Source organism: Sciurus vulgaris (assembly GCF_902686455.1).
Source record: "Sciurus vulgaris genome assembly, chromosome: 7".
Classification (NCBI taxonomy): Eukaryota; Metazoa; Chordata; class Mammalia; order Rodentia; family Sciuridae; genus Sciurus; species Sciurus vulgaris.
The window spans coordinates 55,518,723-55,538,520 of NC_136467.1; the positions used below are offsets into that span (position 1 = coordinate 55,518,723).

The 19,798-nt window shown below is 40.7% G+C and overlaps 1 protein-coding gene across 6 annotated transcripts in view; it reads right to left on the reverse strand.

Annotated features, from left to right (window-relative positions):
• Window positions 1-19,798, reverse strand: part of LOC306666840 (uncharacterized protein) — a 177,483-nt gene that overhangs the window by 110,281 nt on the left and 47,404 nt on the right. For all 6 annotated transcript variants that reach the window (XR_013765409.1, XM_079149109.1, XM_079149107.1 and 3 more), the window contains 4 exons: window positions 19,535-19,670; window positions 18,997-19,200; window positions 6,913-7,105; window positions 4,804-4,931 (listed from right to left, as the gene is read on the reverse strand). Coding sequence is in view for 5 of the 6 variants with exons in the window: in XM_079149109.1 (XP_079005235.1) it covers window positions 4,804-4,931; window positions 6,913-7,105; window positions 18,997-19,200; window positions 19,535-19,670 (661 nt within the window). In the remaining variant the exon portion in view is untranslated. The remainder of the gene's footprint in view (window positions 1-4,803; window positions 4,932-6,912; window positions 7,106-18,996; window positions 19,201-19,534; window positions 19,671-19,798) is intronic.

Sequence of the window (19,798 nt, forward strand, 5' to 3'; positions counted from 1 at the left end):
CACTCCATGGGCTAGAAACCTTCATATCACAAGTGTACAGAAAGAAATGAAGGAAAATGATCCCCTTGACTTTAGGTGAACCCGGGAATAACAAATCAAATAGGGTAATGATCTAAATGATCTTGTTCCACCCACCTCAGATCAACTGTAGAATAATATTCAATTATTAAATAGAAGAAGGAAAAACAGAAATGAAGCGAGAATGATCAGATGTGGTAAGAAGGGTGTCACCCAGTAGCCTCAGGAGGGGATTAGGAAAGAAACAATTACTTGTCTAATTCATTCTGGACTAACCTGAACCCTTCTGGCTGGGTCAGGTCAATCCCAGGAGCTGGTTTAAATAGTATTGATACTTCCTTGACCTGTTTTTAGACAAAGAGCCCAGTTGTTTGTTGATTTGGCAGGGGATGTCCATGGGGAATTGCAGGGAAAGCTCTTGCTGGTGACTTTAATCTGGTGAAGCCAGCTTGCATGCACATTACTGTTGACAAGGTTGTCAGGTTTGGTAAATAAAAATATAGGATATGCAGTCAAATTTGAGTTTCAGATAAATAATAAACACTTTCTAAAAGTGTAAGTATGTCTCAAATATTGCAGTATCTCATCTGGTGGCTCTAGTTGTTTAAATTGATAAGTCTTCTTCAAATTTGAGTTCAGCCCTGAGAAGTTCTCAGATGGACCCTTGTATAATTTTAGTATGAATTCTTTCCCAACAGGGGTAGGACATGATCTTTTTGCCTTGTAGGTTCTATTTATTATCTGTTTGTTAACTGGCCCATTTCCATTTAAATCTGGGCTGGTATTTGTCTAAGAAGTCTTCCCAGCCTGTCAAATGTCACCTGTGTGTGTCAAGGGCCAACTCGCCAGCAAAATAATATACTGTACACACTGATAGTAGGCATCAAATATTGGAGAAAAATAAGGAAATGAACAAAATGAATAATCTCATCCCTTACTGGGTTTATATTATTTTTACTTCACACTTCTTTTCTTTCTGGAATTTAAAAAATATTTTTTTTAATAGTGTTTTAGGTTAACTGAAAGTGCAAAACAGAATACCAATGGTAGGTACAACTTGTCACAGAATTCTTTTTTTTCTTTTCAAAGGCGTAATGCATGAAGATCTTTCAAGTGCTGCATATGCTAATTCAAATTATCCTCTAAGTGTATCCTTTGATGGCTGTAGAGAGAATTAGCAGAATATAGCATTACTTAGGAGCTGCTATAGCAGATACCTGGTTTCTCGTGTCCTTTAATCCACTAAAATTGACATTAGTTCTAATTTTACAAGTCTTCATATATAAAATGGTCATTTTAAGCATTTAAAATAACCCAATATGTTCAAGCAATTCTTTTTTTTAAATTTATTTTTATTGTAAACAAATGGGGTACAACTTGTTTCTCTGGTTGTACATGAAGTAGAAACATACCATTTGTGTAATCATACATTTACATAGGGTAATGGTGTTTGATTCATTCTGCCCCCATGTTCAAGCAATTCTTAAGTAGTGATACCAATATACTTAACAATCAAAAACAGCTGAGGAAACTTGGCAATGGAATCGGTACTGGGAGAACCAATTGCATTTGAGATAGAAGTCTGGCTTAGTCATTGAAAATAGACCCTTTGGACAGAACCTCTGGTGTGGAGGCCATATTTTATAGTGCTGGCACAGATAATTCAGTTTCTATGGGGAACTAATTCTCAGGATAGAAAGGAGGGAGATATTTTTAATGATTGTTTTGAATTAAAATAGTTTCATTTACCCTAGAAAGAACTAGTGAATAGTCCCAAGAGCTTAGCACAGAATGAACTGTATGTAAAAGTGAAAGATGGTTTGTTTTTCTCTCTCCTCTGTGCTTCTATTCTTCTGTTGCCCTTGAGTTCACAGGAGACGGAGAGGAATGGTAAGGGAAGGTAGGAGAGATGAGCAAAGGAAGAGAGTGGGGGCATTTAAAACTCAGGCCTAGACCAATAAATTTGCTGAGTTTAGAAGTTCTGTCTTGTTTACATTCAATACCGTCTTTCTAATTACTTAACTATGAGTCTAAATTTCTCATTTACTTAATTGATCAAAATAAGGTTCTAATTGGCAGTTAATGGTTGCAGACTAACTCATATAGGTCAGTTATCTTTGAAAAGAACATTTTTTGTTTGTTTTTATTTATTTATTTTCTTACAGACTGCATCATTTTTTCCCCAAGGCTCAAGACTTGCACCTTTTAAGCCCAGCCAGTTGTTTAGAAAATAAAAATAAAATATCGGGTGACCTACATCTCCATAAGTCATAGACCAGAGAGTAGATGAAATGGTAAACTATCTAGTCTAATAGAAAAACAATGCAAAGAAAACATTGCCCACTTCTGTATCTTCAGACCACATCACAGTGCACTGCAGTCTGGCTTCCAACCCCATAGCTCTTCTGAAAGAGTCCCACACAGCTGCCACTGACCCCCTGAGTGCTGACCCACAGTTTGGTTTTGAGGCGCCATCTTTCTCAATGGGCACTGAGCTCCATACCAGCAACCATCCTCCAGAACCCATCCTTTTCTAAGTAAAACTCTTTTTCCTGTTGGTTCTCATAATACCATTTCTTCCCTGCTTTTCTCCAACCTATTTGGCTACTCCTTGTTCCATGACTTGCCCCTTGAATCTTGAGTGTAGGTATTACCCCGGGGACCCACACAGACCACTCAAGCTTTTCCCACTTTTATGGATTCACTACTGTGGTTCAACTTCCACATTCATACCTCAACTCACAACTGCTACTGAGCTTCAAACCTACAGCTCCCTACAGGGCTGGGGTTGTAATTCTGGTAGAGCACTTGCCTAGCACATGAGAGGTCCTGGGGTAGATCCCCAGTACCACAAAGAAATAAAAAAATCAGTCTAGCCTATAACTCCCCACAAAACACTCACACCTATGTTTTAGCAAACCCCCTTAAATGCCTTGTGTCCTAGTCAATATTCCCTTCTTCTTTAAAGCCACCCTCCTTTCTCCTGTGTCCTGCTTCAGTTAAGAGCCTGCTCCCTAGAATAAAGGAACTTCGAATTGTACAGAGGGGAGTGAGGGGAGGGGATGGGAAGGATGGAAGATTGAGACAGACATTATTACCCTATATATTGTAAAATTTTTTTATCACTGTCAAAAAAATGATGAAAAACCTAAATAAATACAAGTTAAGATAAAAAAAAAAAAAAGAGCCTGCTCCCTGACCCCAAGGAAGTCCTAAAACCCACCCTTACTCCTCACTGTAATATTCAGACCTAGTCTTCAAATCCTGCCATTTCCACTTCAGAGTTTTCTCATATCTGCTCCTCTTTCCTGTTCTCACTGCTGCATCCTCAGTAGAAGTTCTCCTCCTAATTCTTTAGGTCACTATTGTAGTAACTTCTTTTTTCCAGGGACTTTCTATTCCTGTCATGAACAAAGCTACGATCCCACTGTCAGCTTTGGAAGTTCATCGATGGCTCATCTTTGCTTATAAGATAAACTTTTATTTTATTTTCTGTACTGGAGATTGAAACTAGAGGCACTTTACCACTGAGCTACATCCCCAGCCCTTTTTAATTTTTTTTGAGATAGGGTCTTACTAAGTTGCTGAGGCTAGCCTCAACTTGCAATCTTCCTGCTTCAGCCTCCTGAGTCACTGGGATTATAGGGGTGGGCCTCCATGCCTGCCTTAAGCTTTAAAACAGCACGAGTCTCAGGCCCTTCATAGTCTGCACGTAAAACACGTTTAGAAGGTTTCCCATCATGCCTTTACACCCTTGCCATAGCACTCTACCTTGGGTTCTAACGAGACAATCCCATGTTACAACTCTCTGGCACTGTAAGTGCTGTTTCATCTGCTTCGGAATCTTTTTTCTCTGCTGGACAGCTTACTCATAGTTTAATGACAAGATTAAATAGCTATTCTTCTGGGAAGACTTCCTGGCATTTCCTCCATTCCAACAGCCCCCACATAACATAAATCTCTCCCTCCACTGGGGGCCCCATGGTTATATGTCCCTAATGTCTGGAAGAGTATCTGGCAGAGTAAAAACTTAATGTTTGATGGATAAACTCCTAACAATTGGTGATTATCAAAAGAACTATTAATTCAAGCTAAGGACATAAATGAAGAGCAGAACATCTGCAGTGTTCCATTTATTATTGAGATAGGAGCCATTAATGATATGGTTAGTGGTTGAGTACCTTGCTATTTCACTGCTTTAAACTCCCCCTCATAACTTACTGCACTCAGCACTCCTTGCCCAATGGGTGTCACCCACCCACGAGTGGCATATACTTCTAAGGGCCATGATTGGGTCAGCCAGTTTGTCTTGTGTTTAGCAAAGTGAGCTTGTCCCTATGACTGGATAATGAGCATCAGAGGAATCATCATCCCTTCTCACTAAAAGCATATATATTACTAGAAAGGCCTAAATTACAAATTATAAAGACTTCAAACCAATTATGCCTCAAGATAAAGTGTTCTTCACATTTTATTTGTGTGACAAAGAACCAAAGAAAATTTCAACCCATATTTTTATAATCCACTGAGATTATTTACATAAAAATGTTTGCTTTATTGAAAACTTCACTGAAAGTCCCAGTGGGTTTAAAAGGAGGAGGAGGAAGAGGAGGAAAAGGAGGAGGAGGAGAAGGGGGAGGGGGAGGGAGGAGAAGTAAAGGGGCCAGGAAGAGGGAGGGAGGGAAGAAGGAAGAAAAGGGAGAAAGAGGGAGGGAGAGAGGGAAGGAAACAACTGAGTTTTATAAGAATGGTTTTTAACAGATGCTTTATTTTTAGGAAAAATACCTGGCATTTGTTTTCTAGGACAGCTACTTCCCATGTCCATATGTCATACAGAACAGCAAATCTGTCCACTCTTGCATGGGTCCATCCCCAGTCCTGGCCACTCTTTGACTTGCTGCCCTCTTTGTGACCTGGGAGAGCCGATGGGAATGATTAGAACCAGGACTTTCAAAGAAGCTGTTTCTATTAGAAATGTGCCTCTGGGATCACCAGCTGCATCTCAGAACTGGTCAAACTGAACCAGCCACCGGGATTCTTAAAAATGAGCTGAAGAACCAGACCCCGAAGTCATAGTTGTTGACTTCTGAGTCTACAGGAGTTTGGGGTTTTACTCTCTAATTTTAAAGAGTAAGTATAGTAATAAATAAAACCAAAATTCAGTTATGCTAAAATATCCTCGAACATACATTAAAGGCAGAACATATATTTTTTTTTTTTCCTTTTCAAAAGACTTGGTGGTTTAAAAAACTCAGTTTAATGTGCTATTTCCATTAATGTTAGCTAAATCAAAATTTTTTCAGGCAATGTTTTCAAGGTATTCCTTAAATGTTAATTACTAACTTAGGTCAATAAAGTTAAGTATTGCCATTATTCAGCTAATATTTTCACTATGTCAATGTTAGTTTTCACTGTCAGCATTGTTACTGCTTTAAAATTTTAAGTGACCTAGTGCAGAAGAAATGTTAGAAGGCAAGGAATTTTCAGCACTGAAGTCTAAATTGAATAGTTATCAAGTATATGATGGGTACTCAGCAAGTTAAAGATTTTGATCGGGAGCTTCTCTAGCGCCTGTTGAGAAAGCACTTCACGAATGGTGATAGATACTCATGGTAAAATGACTACTGACTAAGTAGTGGTTAAAATGACTACTGAGTGTTTCAATCAAATTAAATACTTAGCAGCTGGAAACAGTGGCATGGTATTATAAATTCATATGGACAAAAATGATGCGTTAATATGTAGGTTAGCCTGTAAAATGAAAAGCTGAGAGGTGAAATTAAATGTCCTGGAATGTTGGATGCCATCACTGCGTCCCATGATTCAGATACCAATGTCTTTGACAAGGACAGGACACAGAGTTCAACCCTTTGTTAACCTGATTCTGTCTGGGATCTGAGAAGCTAGTTGTCAAACATTCTTCAAGCAGCATTTTATAACTATATGAACATGAATTATCCTTAATTACAGTCTGTGCATATTACAAAATAACACAAACACTTGCTAAATTTCCCTGTAGGTGTTGCAATGTGTCTAGAAATTCTAAGCTCTTTCCAGACGTAATGCTAAGGCTATCATATTATTCTTAAAGAAATACTCTTACCTCATCTATTTCTAAAATTGGAAAGGAAGAGAGAATACAGATTATGGGTTACTTGATTACCCTGAGTAATGATTCCTCCCTCTGGTGCTTGTCTGGCATTTTCCTAGCCAGATCTTCTTGCATCCTAGTGGTTTCCTGTTAGGAACCCTGGGATGTCTCTGCTTCTAAATGCAGTTTCCTCAAGGTCAGTAACTTAGGGGAAAAAAAGGTGTTCATTTCACTTGTTTTCACTCTGCTTGCTTCAGGGCTCAGCACCACATCCTCTGTACCCAGTGGGTGACACAGAAATGCCCCTGGGCCACAGAGTCTAAACAACAGCAAGAATTACAACAGAGCCCTAAAAGAGTAGTCACAGTCTCTATCAGAAAGGGGGACTGAGCAGGGAACAGAACTTTTCTAAAGTGGGCATGTGTGAGGTGCAGGGATGGTATGTGCTTACCTAATGTGTAGATACCACTGGATAGGTGTTATTATGTTGGGGTAGAGAGCACTAATTAGGGTCATTAGGCGTTTTTGTCTGTTTGGCTAGTTGATTGGTTGGTTGATTGATTGATTACCAGGGATTGAACCCAGGGGCTCTCAACCACTGAGCCACATCCCCAGCCCTTCTTATTTTTTTATTTTTTATTTTGAGACAGGGTGTCGCTAAGTTGCTCAGGGCCTTGCTAAGTTGCTGAGGATGGCTTTGAACTCATGATCCTCCTGCCTCAGCCTCCCAAGCTGCTGGGATCATAGGCCAGTGCCACGGTTCCTGGCATGGTCAGTTGATTTTTTTAAATGTGACTTCTTACCTTTTTCTTTCTCAATGTAATGGCTGGCCACGAGCAGCAACTCTGCCTCGAGTTCCTCCAGATCCCTCAAGGCTTCATCGTACATGACACGCACCCCTTGCTGGTCCTGGGTGTGGATACAGCCGGCTTCTGTGCTATATAGGTCGTCCTCATTCTTCACGTCGGAGAACTCCATGAACTGGACACTGTGAACCTGGGAAAGAAAGCCAAGTTCAGAAGTTCCTTGAAAAGGGAGAGCTATATTTTGCAGCCCAAATGGACCAAGCAGCAGGTCTCTACTCCCACACATGGGCTGTTAGCATGGAGCTGCAAACATTCTGAACGTATAAAAAGCTGTATACAGATAAAAATAGATGGACAAAGAATGTCAGTGGGCAGAGGCAGTTGCTGGGGCAGGAACTGGTTGATTAATTCATTTTTTTTCTGATAAATTTAAGAGCAACTAGAAAAGGGCAGCCACTTGAGCCTAGGGTTACAAGTAGTCTCTGGATGCTGGGTTCAGTGGTGCATACCTGAAATTCCAGGGACTTGGGAGGCTGAGGCAGGAGGATCGTAAGTTCAAGGCCAGCCTGGGCAACTTAGTGAGACCCTATCTCAAATTTTAAAAAAGCGGGGGGCCAGGTGGTGGCTAGGGATGAATTATGTGATAGAATGCTCCAGGGTTTAATTCTCAGAAACACACACACACATGATGGTGATCTCTGAAGTCAAAGGGCCTCTTTCAACCAGTCACTTGGCTTATCTTAGCCCCCATTCCCTTATCTGTAAGATGGGGACAGTAGAGACATCACACACTACCATAGTTGTGGGGAGTGCCACTACACAGTCAAGGCACTTGGAATCCATAAAGGTCAGCTGTTAAAAAAATATGTTTGGGGCTGGGGATATAGCTTGCATGCACAAGGCCCTGAGTTCAATCTCCAGCACCACACACACACACACACACACACACACACACACACACACACACACACACAATGTTTGTTTTAATTCTATGAACAAACTTTTAAATGAATTAGCACAGTCTCATGTCTTAGTAATGTACTGGGTTGATAGTGTCCCTCCAAATTCATATCCACCTGTGAATGAGACCTTATTTGCAAAAAGAGCCTGTGCAAATACAAGTTAAACTGAGGTCATACTGGATTAGGGTGGGATACCAATAAATGGTGTCCCTACAAAAAGAGGAACATTGGGAAGACAGACTCTTAGGGGAGAAGGTCATGTGAAGACATTAGCACTATGCATCTGTAGGTCAAAGAGGGCCAAGGATTGACAAGGACTGAGAACAACTACCAGAAGCTAGAAGAGATGAGAAAGCATGGTCCTGCCCACACCTTGATTTTGGACTTGTGTCCTCCAGAACTGTGGCGGAATATATTTCGGTTGTGAGCCACTCAATTTGTGGCACTTTGTTATGACAGCCCTAGGAAACTAGGATAAGTAAGGGGTATTCTGATCATAATGTTATTTTTCTTAGAAAATGGAGGATCTGTTGCTTCCTGGGAATCCTCATCTAATAATAATTCTCATTAGTTTCAAACTTCTCTACTCAATCCTCTGAACTCACCCCCTCCTGTGCCCAGTCTCCCCTCCTCCCAGCAGAAGCCTCCCACACACTCCTCCTCTGCTCCCTTCCTTCTCTCCTCCTTCCTTCTCCTAAGGCCATTGCCTCCTCATGCTTTGAGTGCCACTCCTTGCACCTCAGAAGCATCCCTTCTCAGTAGCTAACTCTTCTCAGAGGGAGTCTTCCTGATCAACGATGAAGCATGCTCACATCCCTCCTATTTTAAAACATCCTCACACACTTCCTGGTTCCTGCTCCCTCTCTCCTCCCTGCATGGCCTAACCTCTCAAGATAGTATCTCTACTCTCTGTCTTTACTTCCTCACCTACTTCTCAACCCATTTCCATCTGGCCCCTGGCCCCGTGCAGCCACTAAAACCACTCTGCCAGAGACCAACACTGACCTTCGCTCTACCTCCTCCAGACTTCTCCAGGCATTTTCCATCTCTCAGAGCAGTTGACCCGGTCCAGTACCCTCAGCACTCTGCTTCCTGACTCACTCCCTTCTCTGGGCACCTGGGACTCCACATTCTCTGGATTTGACCAACTTTCCAGCCGTTCTTTCTCTGATGCCCTTTGGTGTCCTTTTCTCCAATCAAGTCATTAAGCAATAGTCATACTCAAGATCCAGGCCCAGGGCCCGTCTTTTTCCCCATACTCCCTGGGAAATGGCGTACACTTTCCCACCTTTAGACCATATGCTTCCCAATTCATAGCTGAAATCCAGACCTCCCAGAGTTCCAGACCCACATATCCAACCACCTGTTTCTGGCATCTCTAAAGGTCCCTCGATTTTAACATGATTGAACAGTGCCATCTTCCCCCCAAACCTGGGCCGTCTCTAGCCCAGTTTAATAAGCCACACCATTACCCATCCACTTGCTCTGGCAGGATCATTCCTGACATCTCTCTGCCTCCCGCTACCTGTCCAATCTATCCCCAAGTTTTGCTGGTTTTACTTCCCATCGCTCAAATTCACCCACTTCTTTCCATCTCCATTCTCATCACCCTAGTCTAAGCTGTTGTTATCTTTCACAAGGACAAGACAAAGAGGTTCAAAGCTGATCTGGCCTGCTAATTGGTCTATCTTGTCCCCTCCGGCCTAGACTTTCCTTCCTCTCCCTGTTATTCACTGCTGGCAGAGGATCTTTTAGAAATGCAATTCTGATTATGTCATCCTCCTTTCCCCTGTATCAGCCCAGAAAGGCTCCCCATTACTCAGAGTAAAGCAACTCCTTAACAGGACATGTATGGTCTAGCCCAAGACTATGTCCCTAGTACAGTGCCTCTCAGCTAATGGTGAGTTTGACCTTCAGAGGACCTTCAGTCATATCTGAAGATATTTTGAGTTGTCACAACTTAGGGGGAGGTGCTACTGGCATCAAGTGAGTAGAGGCCAGTGATGCTGCTAAATATTCTGAAACACATAAAACAACTGACAATAATGAATTATCAGGCCCAAATGTCAACAGTGCTAAAGTGGAGAAACCGAACTAGATCCATTTTGCATTGCTTTCCACCTAGCTTGCTTTGTCTTGGCCACTCATGTCTTTTGTTTCTTGAAGGTATCATGCCCTCTCTGGACACATGTCCTCTGCACTGCTGTCCCTACTCTGTGGAAAGGTCTCTCTGTCCCCTGTGTCAGCTAAGGTCTCCATCTTCCCGCCTCAGTTCAACCATCACTTCAGAGGCACCTCCTCCTCTCCTCAGGACCTGCAAGTACCTCCACATCTCTTTTTTTGAGGCATTTATCAATATTGCTATTTTACACTTATTTGTGCTATTTTGGGCCAATATTTGTCTCACCCACTGGACTATAAAATACTATGAGATTAAGTAACATGCCCACCTTCATTCATCATCGTATTCCTGTTGCTTTAGCAGAGACTACCACACAGTAGGCACTTTGAAAATACTTGTAAAAAAATATTTTTGCACGTAGGTTTCTTAAAGTCTATGATTTATGATCTCTACCTACACTTTAAAAATATATCAGTCAAAAATTCTGTGCTTTATTCTTATAAATTCTGACTTTATGCCACTATACCCTAATATTAAACATTCTCTATGAGGGTTATCATGATCAGAGTAGAAAGCACTTCTTGGGAGACAAAAATAAATCTTATTCTCTTTACATATAAAGCATAGATAGATGCATCATACATAAACAAATATATGGTATATCTCTGGTATTAACATTTTTTAGAGAATGGTGATTGGGGGAAAGTGTCTAAAAAGTGTATTTGTGGGGGGGAGCCATAATGGAAGAAAAGTTAAGAAACATAGGCCCATGTTTTTAAGATTATGTGTGTGTGTGTGTGTGTGTGTGTGTGTGTAAAATACACAGAGAATAAAATTTACCATCTTAACATTTTTAAGTGTACAATTCAACGGCACTAAATGCATTTATACACATGTGCAAACATCATCGTCCCAAACTTTTTTATCTTATAAGATTGAAAATCTGTATTCACTAAACAAAAACTCCCCTTCTCCCACTCCCCCCAGTCTCTGGAAACCATCATTCCACTCTCTGTTTCTATGAATTGGACTACTCCAAGCATCTCATATAAATGGACTTTGCAGTATTTATCTCTTGTGATTGGTTTGTTTTACTGAATAAAGTGTTCTCCAAGTTCATGCATGTTGTAGCACATCAGAATTTCATTCCTGTTTAAAGCTTACTTATATTCCATAATATGCATAAGTTACATATTGTTTATTCATTCATTCATTGATGGATACTTGGGGTATTTCCAATTATGGCTATTGTAAATAATGCTACTATGAACATAGGTGTACAAATACCTGAATTCTAGCTGTCAATTCTTTTGAATATATAACCAGAAGTAGAATTGCTGGATCACATGGTAATTCTATTTTTAATTTTTTGAGGAAGCTCCAGATCATTTTCCACAGGAGTTGCACCATTTTACATTTTAACCAATAGTGCCTGGGCTTCTAATTTGTCCTGGTCAACACTTATTATTTTCAAGGGGTTTGTTTGTTTGTTTTGTGTTACTGGGGAGCGTTGAAGTCAGGGCCTTGTACATGTTAGCAAGTTCTCTCACTGAGCTATATCCCAACCCTTTTTTATCCCTAACCCTTTTTTATTTTATTTTGAGACAGGGTCTCACTAAGTTGCCCAACCTGACCTTGAACTTAGGATCCTCCTGCATCAGCCTCCTGAGTAACGCGGGTTACAGGTATCTACCTCCATGTCTGGCTCTTTTCAGGATTTTTTTCATATTTAATTTATATTTTAAAAAACATTATCCTGATTTTCTAAGTTGTTATTCATGAGTAATTTAAACTATGGAACCAGTGCTCCCAACTTTTGGTCCCAAGTCTATTTATTTATTTATTTATTTATTCATTCATTCATTCATTCATTCATTCATTCATTCATTTATTTATTTTGCATTGCTGGGAATTGAACCCAGGGCTTGTGCTTGCAAAGCAGCACTTTACCAACTGAGCTATATCCCCAGCCCCCTATTTATTCTTATGACATAAAAACTTTGCTAAATAATGAGTTGTTGGATAGAATATAATAATCTATATATTTTAAGCAGTAATATCTTGGTTCTCCATTAATCTGTCAATGGACTTATACATATAGCATCATCTATTATACAAATACAGGAACCCTTCTGGAAACATTACAAACAGGGTAGATTATTTTTGGCTTAGATAGTTAACTGCCAATATCAGAAAGATGGACAAGGACTCTCTCTGAGTCCATATGGTTCCATGGTTCTATGGATCTACAATTAGTTTTTATGTCCTGTAAAGTTCTAGGTTCTCAGTCACTGAAGTAGAAAGTTAGAAATTTTCCAATTAATAAAAACATAAGCATTTCTAAATAACTGCTATCATTCACACTCTTTCATCAAAAGTTTATTTCTTAGTTAAGCATTCCTCTAGCAGGTTGTGATTTTTGTTTTGCTTTGTTTTTTGTTAATTTTTTTTTAAAAAAGCATTCTTTTTTTTTTTAACCTTTATTTGTTTATTTATTTTTATGTGGTGCTGAGATTCAAACCCAGTGCCTCACACGTGCTCTGCAAGCGCTCCACCACTGAGCCACAACCCCAGCCCCACTTTTTGCTATTTTTAAGTCATAAATTTTTATATAATTAGGAGCTTCCTTCAATTAAAAGTTGTAAAGTTAAATTAGTGATTTTTACAAAAATGATTAGTACCTGAGTATCAGTGGAAAACAGAAAAAAAATAAAAGTCAGGAAAATGAGATGTTGCAAATAAAAATTAGCAGTTTTCTTAGGTTTATGAATTACCATGTTGGATCCTACTAGCATTTAGCTCCTGTCTCTTGTTATGCAAAGTAGGCTCTCCTTTAGGAGAAAAAGGGACAACTTAATGTGTTATGCTTTATCTACTACTCTGGAAAAGACCTTTTCCAGTGTTCTTGTACAGGGGAAATTGTAAGACTTTAAAGAAATAGCTATTGAATTGAGTTCTGAAGCTGAGGGAGAGCATTAGTATTGTCCAGATGCTGGTTCTAACGCTGTTGTCTATTTAAATCCTCATTTTCCAGCTCTTCCCACACATGCTCCTTTGTTCAAACCCTTTCAAAGGCACACATATTCTTTCTCTTTTTGCTGTGCTTTGCTCTTTTGCTCCCCCCTCCCCTGTCTTAGAAATGTGCACTTGTGTCCACAGGAGATCCACTTTGAAGACCAAACAGCCAAATTGCTTCATGCAGGGTTATGGTTCAGTCACTATAATGTTTCCTTACTTCCTTTTTAACTTTTCCACGGTCCCATGAAAGACCCTCCTTCTAAAGGTTTTGTGGTCTACAGAGTTGATCCTTCAATATTATGCTTGGAGGAGTGGCAGGAAGGAGAGGGCAATAATTATCTGAGTAAGAAATAATATGACCTTTGGAATGATTCATATGTGTTTTTCAGTCTGAAAATTAACTGATGCCAAGATTACTATTTGCTGAAAAAAGGAACTACAGGAAAATTGGTGGCCCATCATTGACTTCTCTCCCTAGTGGCTACTGCCAACACTTGTTCATGTGTATTTTAGGCCTTTGGCAGTATAAACACTGCTGTATCTGACTAGCTTTCTTTTCCTTAATCATCTTGTATTAATGTAATAGTAGTTCAGCCTAAGAATCCAATCAAAATTGGTTGATAAATGACTCAATTATTTGGCTACAATCTTTTACAAAGAAGATCAAAGAGATCTTCTATCTGACTCTCCCCCCTAGTTTGCAGAGTATAATATTGTTATTATAACTAGTTGTTCTGCTTTTGGACAGAACTTTCATGTATGGTCCTTTTGTAATCTCACAACCATTCTGTTAGGGGCAGAATCTTTCTTCTGTCAAATATTTGTTAAATACCTACTACGTGTAAGATACATATCCAACTCTCGGCTTCCTTTTGCTGCCTGCCCCAGTCAGCAAGCATGTCAGACTTTTCAGATCCTAAACTGAGATTCTGATCTTCCCCTAAAATCTGCTCCAATCATATCTCAGTTGATTGTGACTCCAAACTCCCAAGTGCTCAGGTCAAAACTTTGGAATCAATCTTGACTTCTCTGCCTGGAAATCATGCTAGTTGCACCTTTCAAATAGACTCATATGTTACTTAATAATGAGGATGTGTTCTAATGTGTCCTTAGGTGATTTTGTTGCTGTCTGAACATCATAGAATGTACTTACACACACCTAGATAGTATAGCCTGATACATATATGGAATAGCTTATTACTCCTAGGCTCTAAACCTGTATACCATGTTACTGTACTGAATATCTATGTATCTAAAAATATAAAAAGAGGTTTGCTCACATTCCCATCACCACAAACTCATAAATAATGCATTGCACCATGCCATTACAATTACTGTGATCTCACTAGGTAATAGGAAACTTTCAACTTATAGGAACAACTTTTTGGGACTACCATTGTATTGCAATTGGTCATTGATCAAAATGTGGTTATGCAGTGCATAACCACAGTTATGGTCAGGTTTGATTAATGCAATAGCCTCCTAATTAGTCTCCCTATGCCAGCTCTAAGTATCTCTGCCTATTCCTACTACAGCAGCATGAATGTTAAAATATAAGTCAAGGCTGGGCACTGTGGTTCACACCTGTAATCCCAGCAGCTAGGGAGGCTGAGGCAGGAAGATCAAAGTTAGAAGCCAGGTTCAGCAACTTAGCGAGACCTTAAGCAACTTAATAAGACCCTGTCTCAAAATCAAAAATATAAAGGACTGAGGATGTGGCTCAGTGGTTAAGCAGCCCTGGGTTCAATCCCCCATACCAAAAATAAATAAATAAATAAAAATCACTCATCACTCTTCTGCTTAAAACTCTTCAGGGACTCCCCTTCCCACTCAAAGTCAAAGCCAAGTTCCACACAGTGGTCCACAAGCTCCTAGAAAATCTCCCCCATATCTCTAGCTTTATCACTTACTGCTTTGCCCTTCATCCACTCCAGTCCCTCTGAACTTCTTGCTGGTCCTACAACCCTGCTGGCCTCAGTCCTGCCTCAGGACCTATACATTGGTTATCCTCTCTGCCTGGCACTCTTTTCCCAGGTGCTCATGTGGGTTGCTTCCTGAATTTCTTCAGGTCTTTCCTCAAACAGTCCCTTCTCCATAAGACCTTCCCTGACCACCCTCCTTAAAACCACAACAACCCCTCACCCCTTACACCGGCCTCCGCTCTCCTTTTCTACATAGCTTTTCTCCACAGTAGCTATTACCATCTTTCTTAGTCCACAAAGGCTAGGTAATTCTGATAAACACAGCAAAGTTCAGTAGCCTAACAATGAAAATGAATTTCTCATTTATGTGAAGGCCACTGAAGAACCAAGGCTCTAGGCTGCCACCTTCTAGCAGCAATACCGGGATCCAGGATGTTCTCATCTTGTGATGTGATCATTTCAACTTGTGCCTTCCACTGGCTAAAGCAGAAGAGAGCCAGAGGGTATGCACCAGCTCCTGAGTGCTTTGGACTGAACTGACGTAGGCCATTTCTGCTCACAGCCCATTGACTAGTCATAAGCCACATCCAATTGCAAGGGCTAGAAAGTCCAGGACAGTTTTGGTGCCAAACCACTGACATTCTGCATGTTATTTATTTAATGTTTGTCTCTCTCCACAAGGTAAGTCCCATGATAGCAGGAATTTATACCAGTTATGTTCACCGCTGTATCCCAAGTGCCCAGTACATTTAATAGACAGAATATTTGTGGAATGAATGATGGACTCACAACTTGAGAGAACAGATAAGCTAACAGTCAAGCCGGCCATATGCTGAGTGCTATGACGGAGGTAGATTAAGGGAAGAAGCACTCAGCTCTGCACAGAGATGTCAAGGAAGGGTTCCTGGAGAGGAGATATTTGAATGAACTCTTGAGTCACAGTAGGCATGTACCAAGGAGAAAGGAAGCCAGAGGGACCCAGAGATGTAAATAGTTCTGCCTATTCCAAGGAAGTCCAGACCCAGTTTTGTGACATGGAAGTTTTGGGACAGTTCAGGTCCCAGAGGTTGGCAGGGGCCAGATTGTGCTCAGCCTTGTAAATGTCACCAAGGAGCCTGGACTTTATCTTGTGAGAAACAGGAAACCCATGTAGGATTTCAAGCAAGAAAATAAGCGGGATTACATTTAGGCAAAGATCCCAGAGAAATTTACAAAGCAATGAGGAGAGACATTCTCCTATTTAAAATTCTTCTGTTCCCCACCAATCTTGGAATTGGTCCCACATCCTAACGAGAGCCTGGCCTTCACGGTCTGGTCCACTCTTCTCTGCAGGCTCACCTCCCACCACTTCCTCACAACATCCTTTTTGATCAGCACACCAGGTCCCAGCAGATCCTTAATACCACATGGACCACGAGACTCCATACCTGAGGAGTCAAGCTCAAGGTCAAACAGCCAGAATTTGCTGCCTCTCATTTGGGACTCTTTCTACTACATGCTTTTAAGTAGGTTAATAAAGCAGCAAAGTGTCCATGACAGATTTTAAGTGCCTTCTTTTTTCTGTATTACTGTGGAGCGAGCAGTCTTTAATATTAGCCCAAGACTTTCCTTGTGGGATCAAGCGCACTGGGTAAAGGGAAAGAGGCCAGGGAAGGGGTCTTCATCTTGAAAGCTCCTCTCATGTCTGGTAAGCCCAGGGGTCTTGCTCCCAGCAACTTTGTCCGGGCTCAGTGAGATCAACCCAGTGGATTAGCATCTGCCCTTCTCTTTGCCTCCGTGGAAAAATCACACAAGTCAGGGCTGGATATCCTGGTATAAATGCTGACAAGGCCACACCCACAGAAAGTAGCTAAACCACATGGTCCCATTAAAGTCTCTGACAGAGGTCTTGAGTGTCTCACACTGAAGTAATAACAGCTGGTATCTTTTGGGATAATGTTATTCCTATCATGTATGAGAAAATAGGAAGGGAATATTTCATTACTCTGAGAAACTTTTCTTACAATCAGTGGGGCAGGATAATATTTATCTCCCTTCTTTATTTCTACTCTTCACCCTCATCCCAGAACAAAGAGGCACAGGGCTCTTTGGCAAGAATTTTTTTAAAAAAATCAATTAGCATAATAACATATCATAGCTGTGGTAAGATTAGTAAGAAAAGGATGTGTTTGTTTTACATGGGTTTGTTTTGGGAATTGAACCCAGGGGTGCTTAACCACTGAACCACATCCCCAGCCCTTTTTATATTTTTATTTAGAGACAGGGTCTCATCAAGTTGCTCAGTGCCTTGCTAAGTTGCTGAGGCTGACTTTGAACTGGAAATTCTCCTGCCTCAGCCTCCCAAGCCTCTGGGATTATAGGCATGCAACACCACGCTTGGCTGTAGGTTTGTTTTAAAGTGCCTTAACCTTCCTCTCTGGTTCCACTGAGGTATGAGCTGGCAGGGCTTAATGAGCTAGGATCAAGAGAGGAGGGCAGAGAAGCCATATGGTAGAGGGGTGAGGGGAGATTGGAGACATCAGTGTATGGTAGGGATAGAAATTTGGGGTGCTTGTTAGGGAAAAAGATAAAACAGGGAAGGCTGTCCTGGGTATGAGTGAAGGTAGGATTCAAAGTGATTGGGTAGCAAAGCTTAACTGTTTAAGATAGTAACCTTAGTCACATGTGGCCATTAAATCTTGAAATGTGACTTGGAGTCCAAATGTGCTTTCTGTATTAAACATGACCAGGTTTTGAAGACTCGGTACAAAAAAATGTGAAGTATCTCCTCATTGATTCCTTAGTGAAAGAACTTAGAGAGACCCTGTTTCAAACTAAAAAGGTCTGAGGACAGAGTTCAATGGTAGAGTGCCCCTGGGTTCAATCCCCAGCACCCACCCTACCACCACCAAATATAAGTTCATGTGTTTCTTTGCACATTTTTTAATGTGACTACTGGAATTTTTTTAATTGCGTGTTGCTCGCACTTGCTCCTGCACAGTGCTGCTCTTGCCTGCACGTAGAAGCAACGGGTCACAGTAAGGCTTCACACCCTTCCGGATATGACAGACACACTAGCTTAGAATATGACTTGTTTGGTAATTAAGTAGGTTTTATTTTTCATATTTGTCACTGCCAAACAGTGTCTTTTAAGAGTACTAAATTCATATTAAACTCCATCTTCAGGAATAAACTTTCTAGAGATTGAGATAGAAATTTTGCAAGAGACTTTACAAAAGTCCACCGAGTTGTAAAAATGCTCAACTTTGTTTCCAAATAAAAGAACTTAATATACATTTTATCTTACTAATTTCTTTTTGTTCCATGGATTGCATCCAGGGGCACTTAACCACTGAGCCACATCCCCAGACCTTTTAATGTTTTATTTTGAGACAGGGTCTTGCTAAGTTACTGAGGCTGACCTCAAACTTGTAATCCTCCTACCTCAGCCTCTGAGGTCACTGGAATTACAAGAATTCACCACCATGCCTGGTTCTAGGATTGAAATTTTAAAGAGGTTATAGAAAAAAATATGTTCAAGAGACATCAAAAGCATGAAAGGGCAAACAGACTTTTTGAAAGAATAGAAGATTTTTTTGGTTCAAGTTTTTTTAATTTTTCTCTACTTTTTAAAATAATCCTATTTTACATTCAGGGATTAGAAAACAGCAAAGGGTCAAAATGGTCCCTCTAGCAATGCAAGGAGAAACTTGTAAGAGCTTCTTTGTAAGAACATGAGTTTCTCAGGCCAGGAAAAGAGATAGAGCACTAAGTGCTCTGTTCGCTGTCAGTCAACAATTCGGCAGCTCAACCTTTCCTTCCATGATGGCCTCAGAGCTGCTCTTAGGGTGCTCTCTGCCTGGCTCGTGCTCTCAAGTGGACACTGCATTTTACTGTGGTTAGAAACTTATTTTCCCTTTTACTACAATTAAAAAAAGAAAAACAAAAACAAAACAAAAACCATATGCCTAAGAATCACCCCACCACTCCGTCATATTAACTGATTTGAACCTCAAGAAAAAGGTGACTTGGGAGACAGGACAGTCAAGGAAGAAAAACTCACAGTGAAGCACCTCACCTTGTGCTCGGCAGGTGTCCCATGGACATAGTAGTGAGCTCCCAGGCCTTGCAAACAGCCCAAGCCTCCTTTTGTTATATTTACCCAGGAACTATCTTCCATGGTTGGGACTAGTTTCCCTGAAACCAGGGTAAGACCTGAAGTACTGATTGTCAACGTTCGCTCAACAGATCTGAAGTAGTTTAGAATTCCCAGGCAGGTGTGCTGAAACAAAGAAAAAACAGAATCAGGACCCTGCCCTTTGCCTTGCCAAACCCTACAGTGGAACTTGATGAGATGACAGGGTGGCAGGTCAACACTCCAGTGGAGAAAGGAACATACTACCCAAGAAAGGGGTTGGTTTCATGTTTAAAAATAAAAAATAAAATAAAATAAAATAAATTAAAAAAAAAAAAAAGGAGAGAGAGAGAGAAGAAGAAGAAAAAAGAAAAAGAGCTAAAGCACAGACATGCATTGCTACTGAAGAGCCAAGAGCCCCCTTCCTAGACAACCAGACATTTCTGATACCTGCAACCAGTGTGGCAGCCCATCCACATACCTGCAGCGACCTGATTCGCAGGTGGCGCAGACACAGAAAGGACAAGTAGGCCCCTTTCATTAAGACGGGGTTCCCATCACTGAGCTCAGCTCCATCATCCAAGCCCAGCAGTTGTAGGGCCATTGCATAGTTGTACCTTTAGTAAGCAGGAGAAATGTGATCAATTCTTTCCCTCTCAAGGCAGTTCAAAAATTCACATGCACCAAATCCAAGTCATTTTATTTAACATAAGGAAATATCACAATAGCCACCCTTTAAAAATGC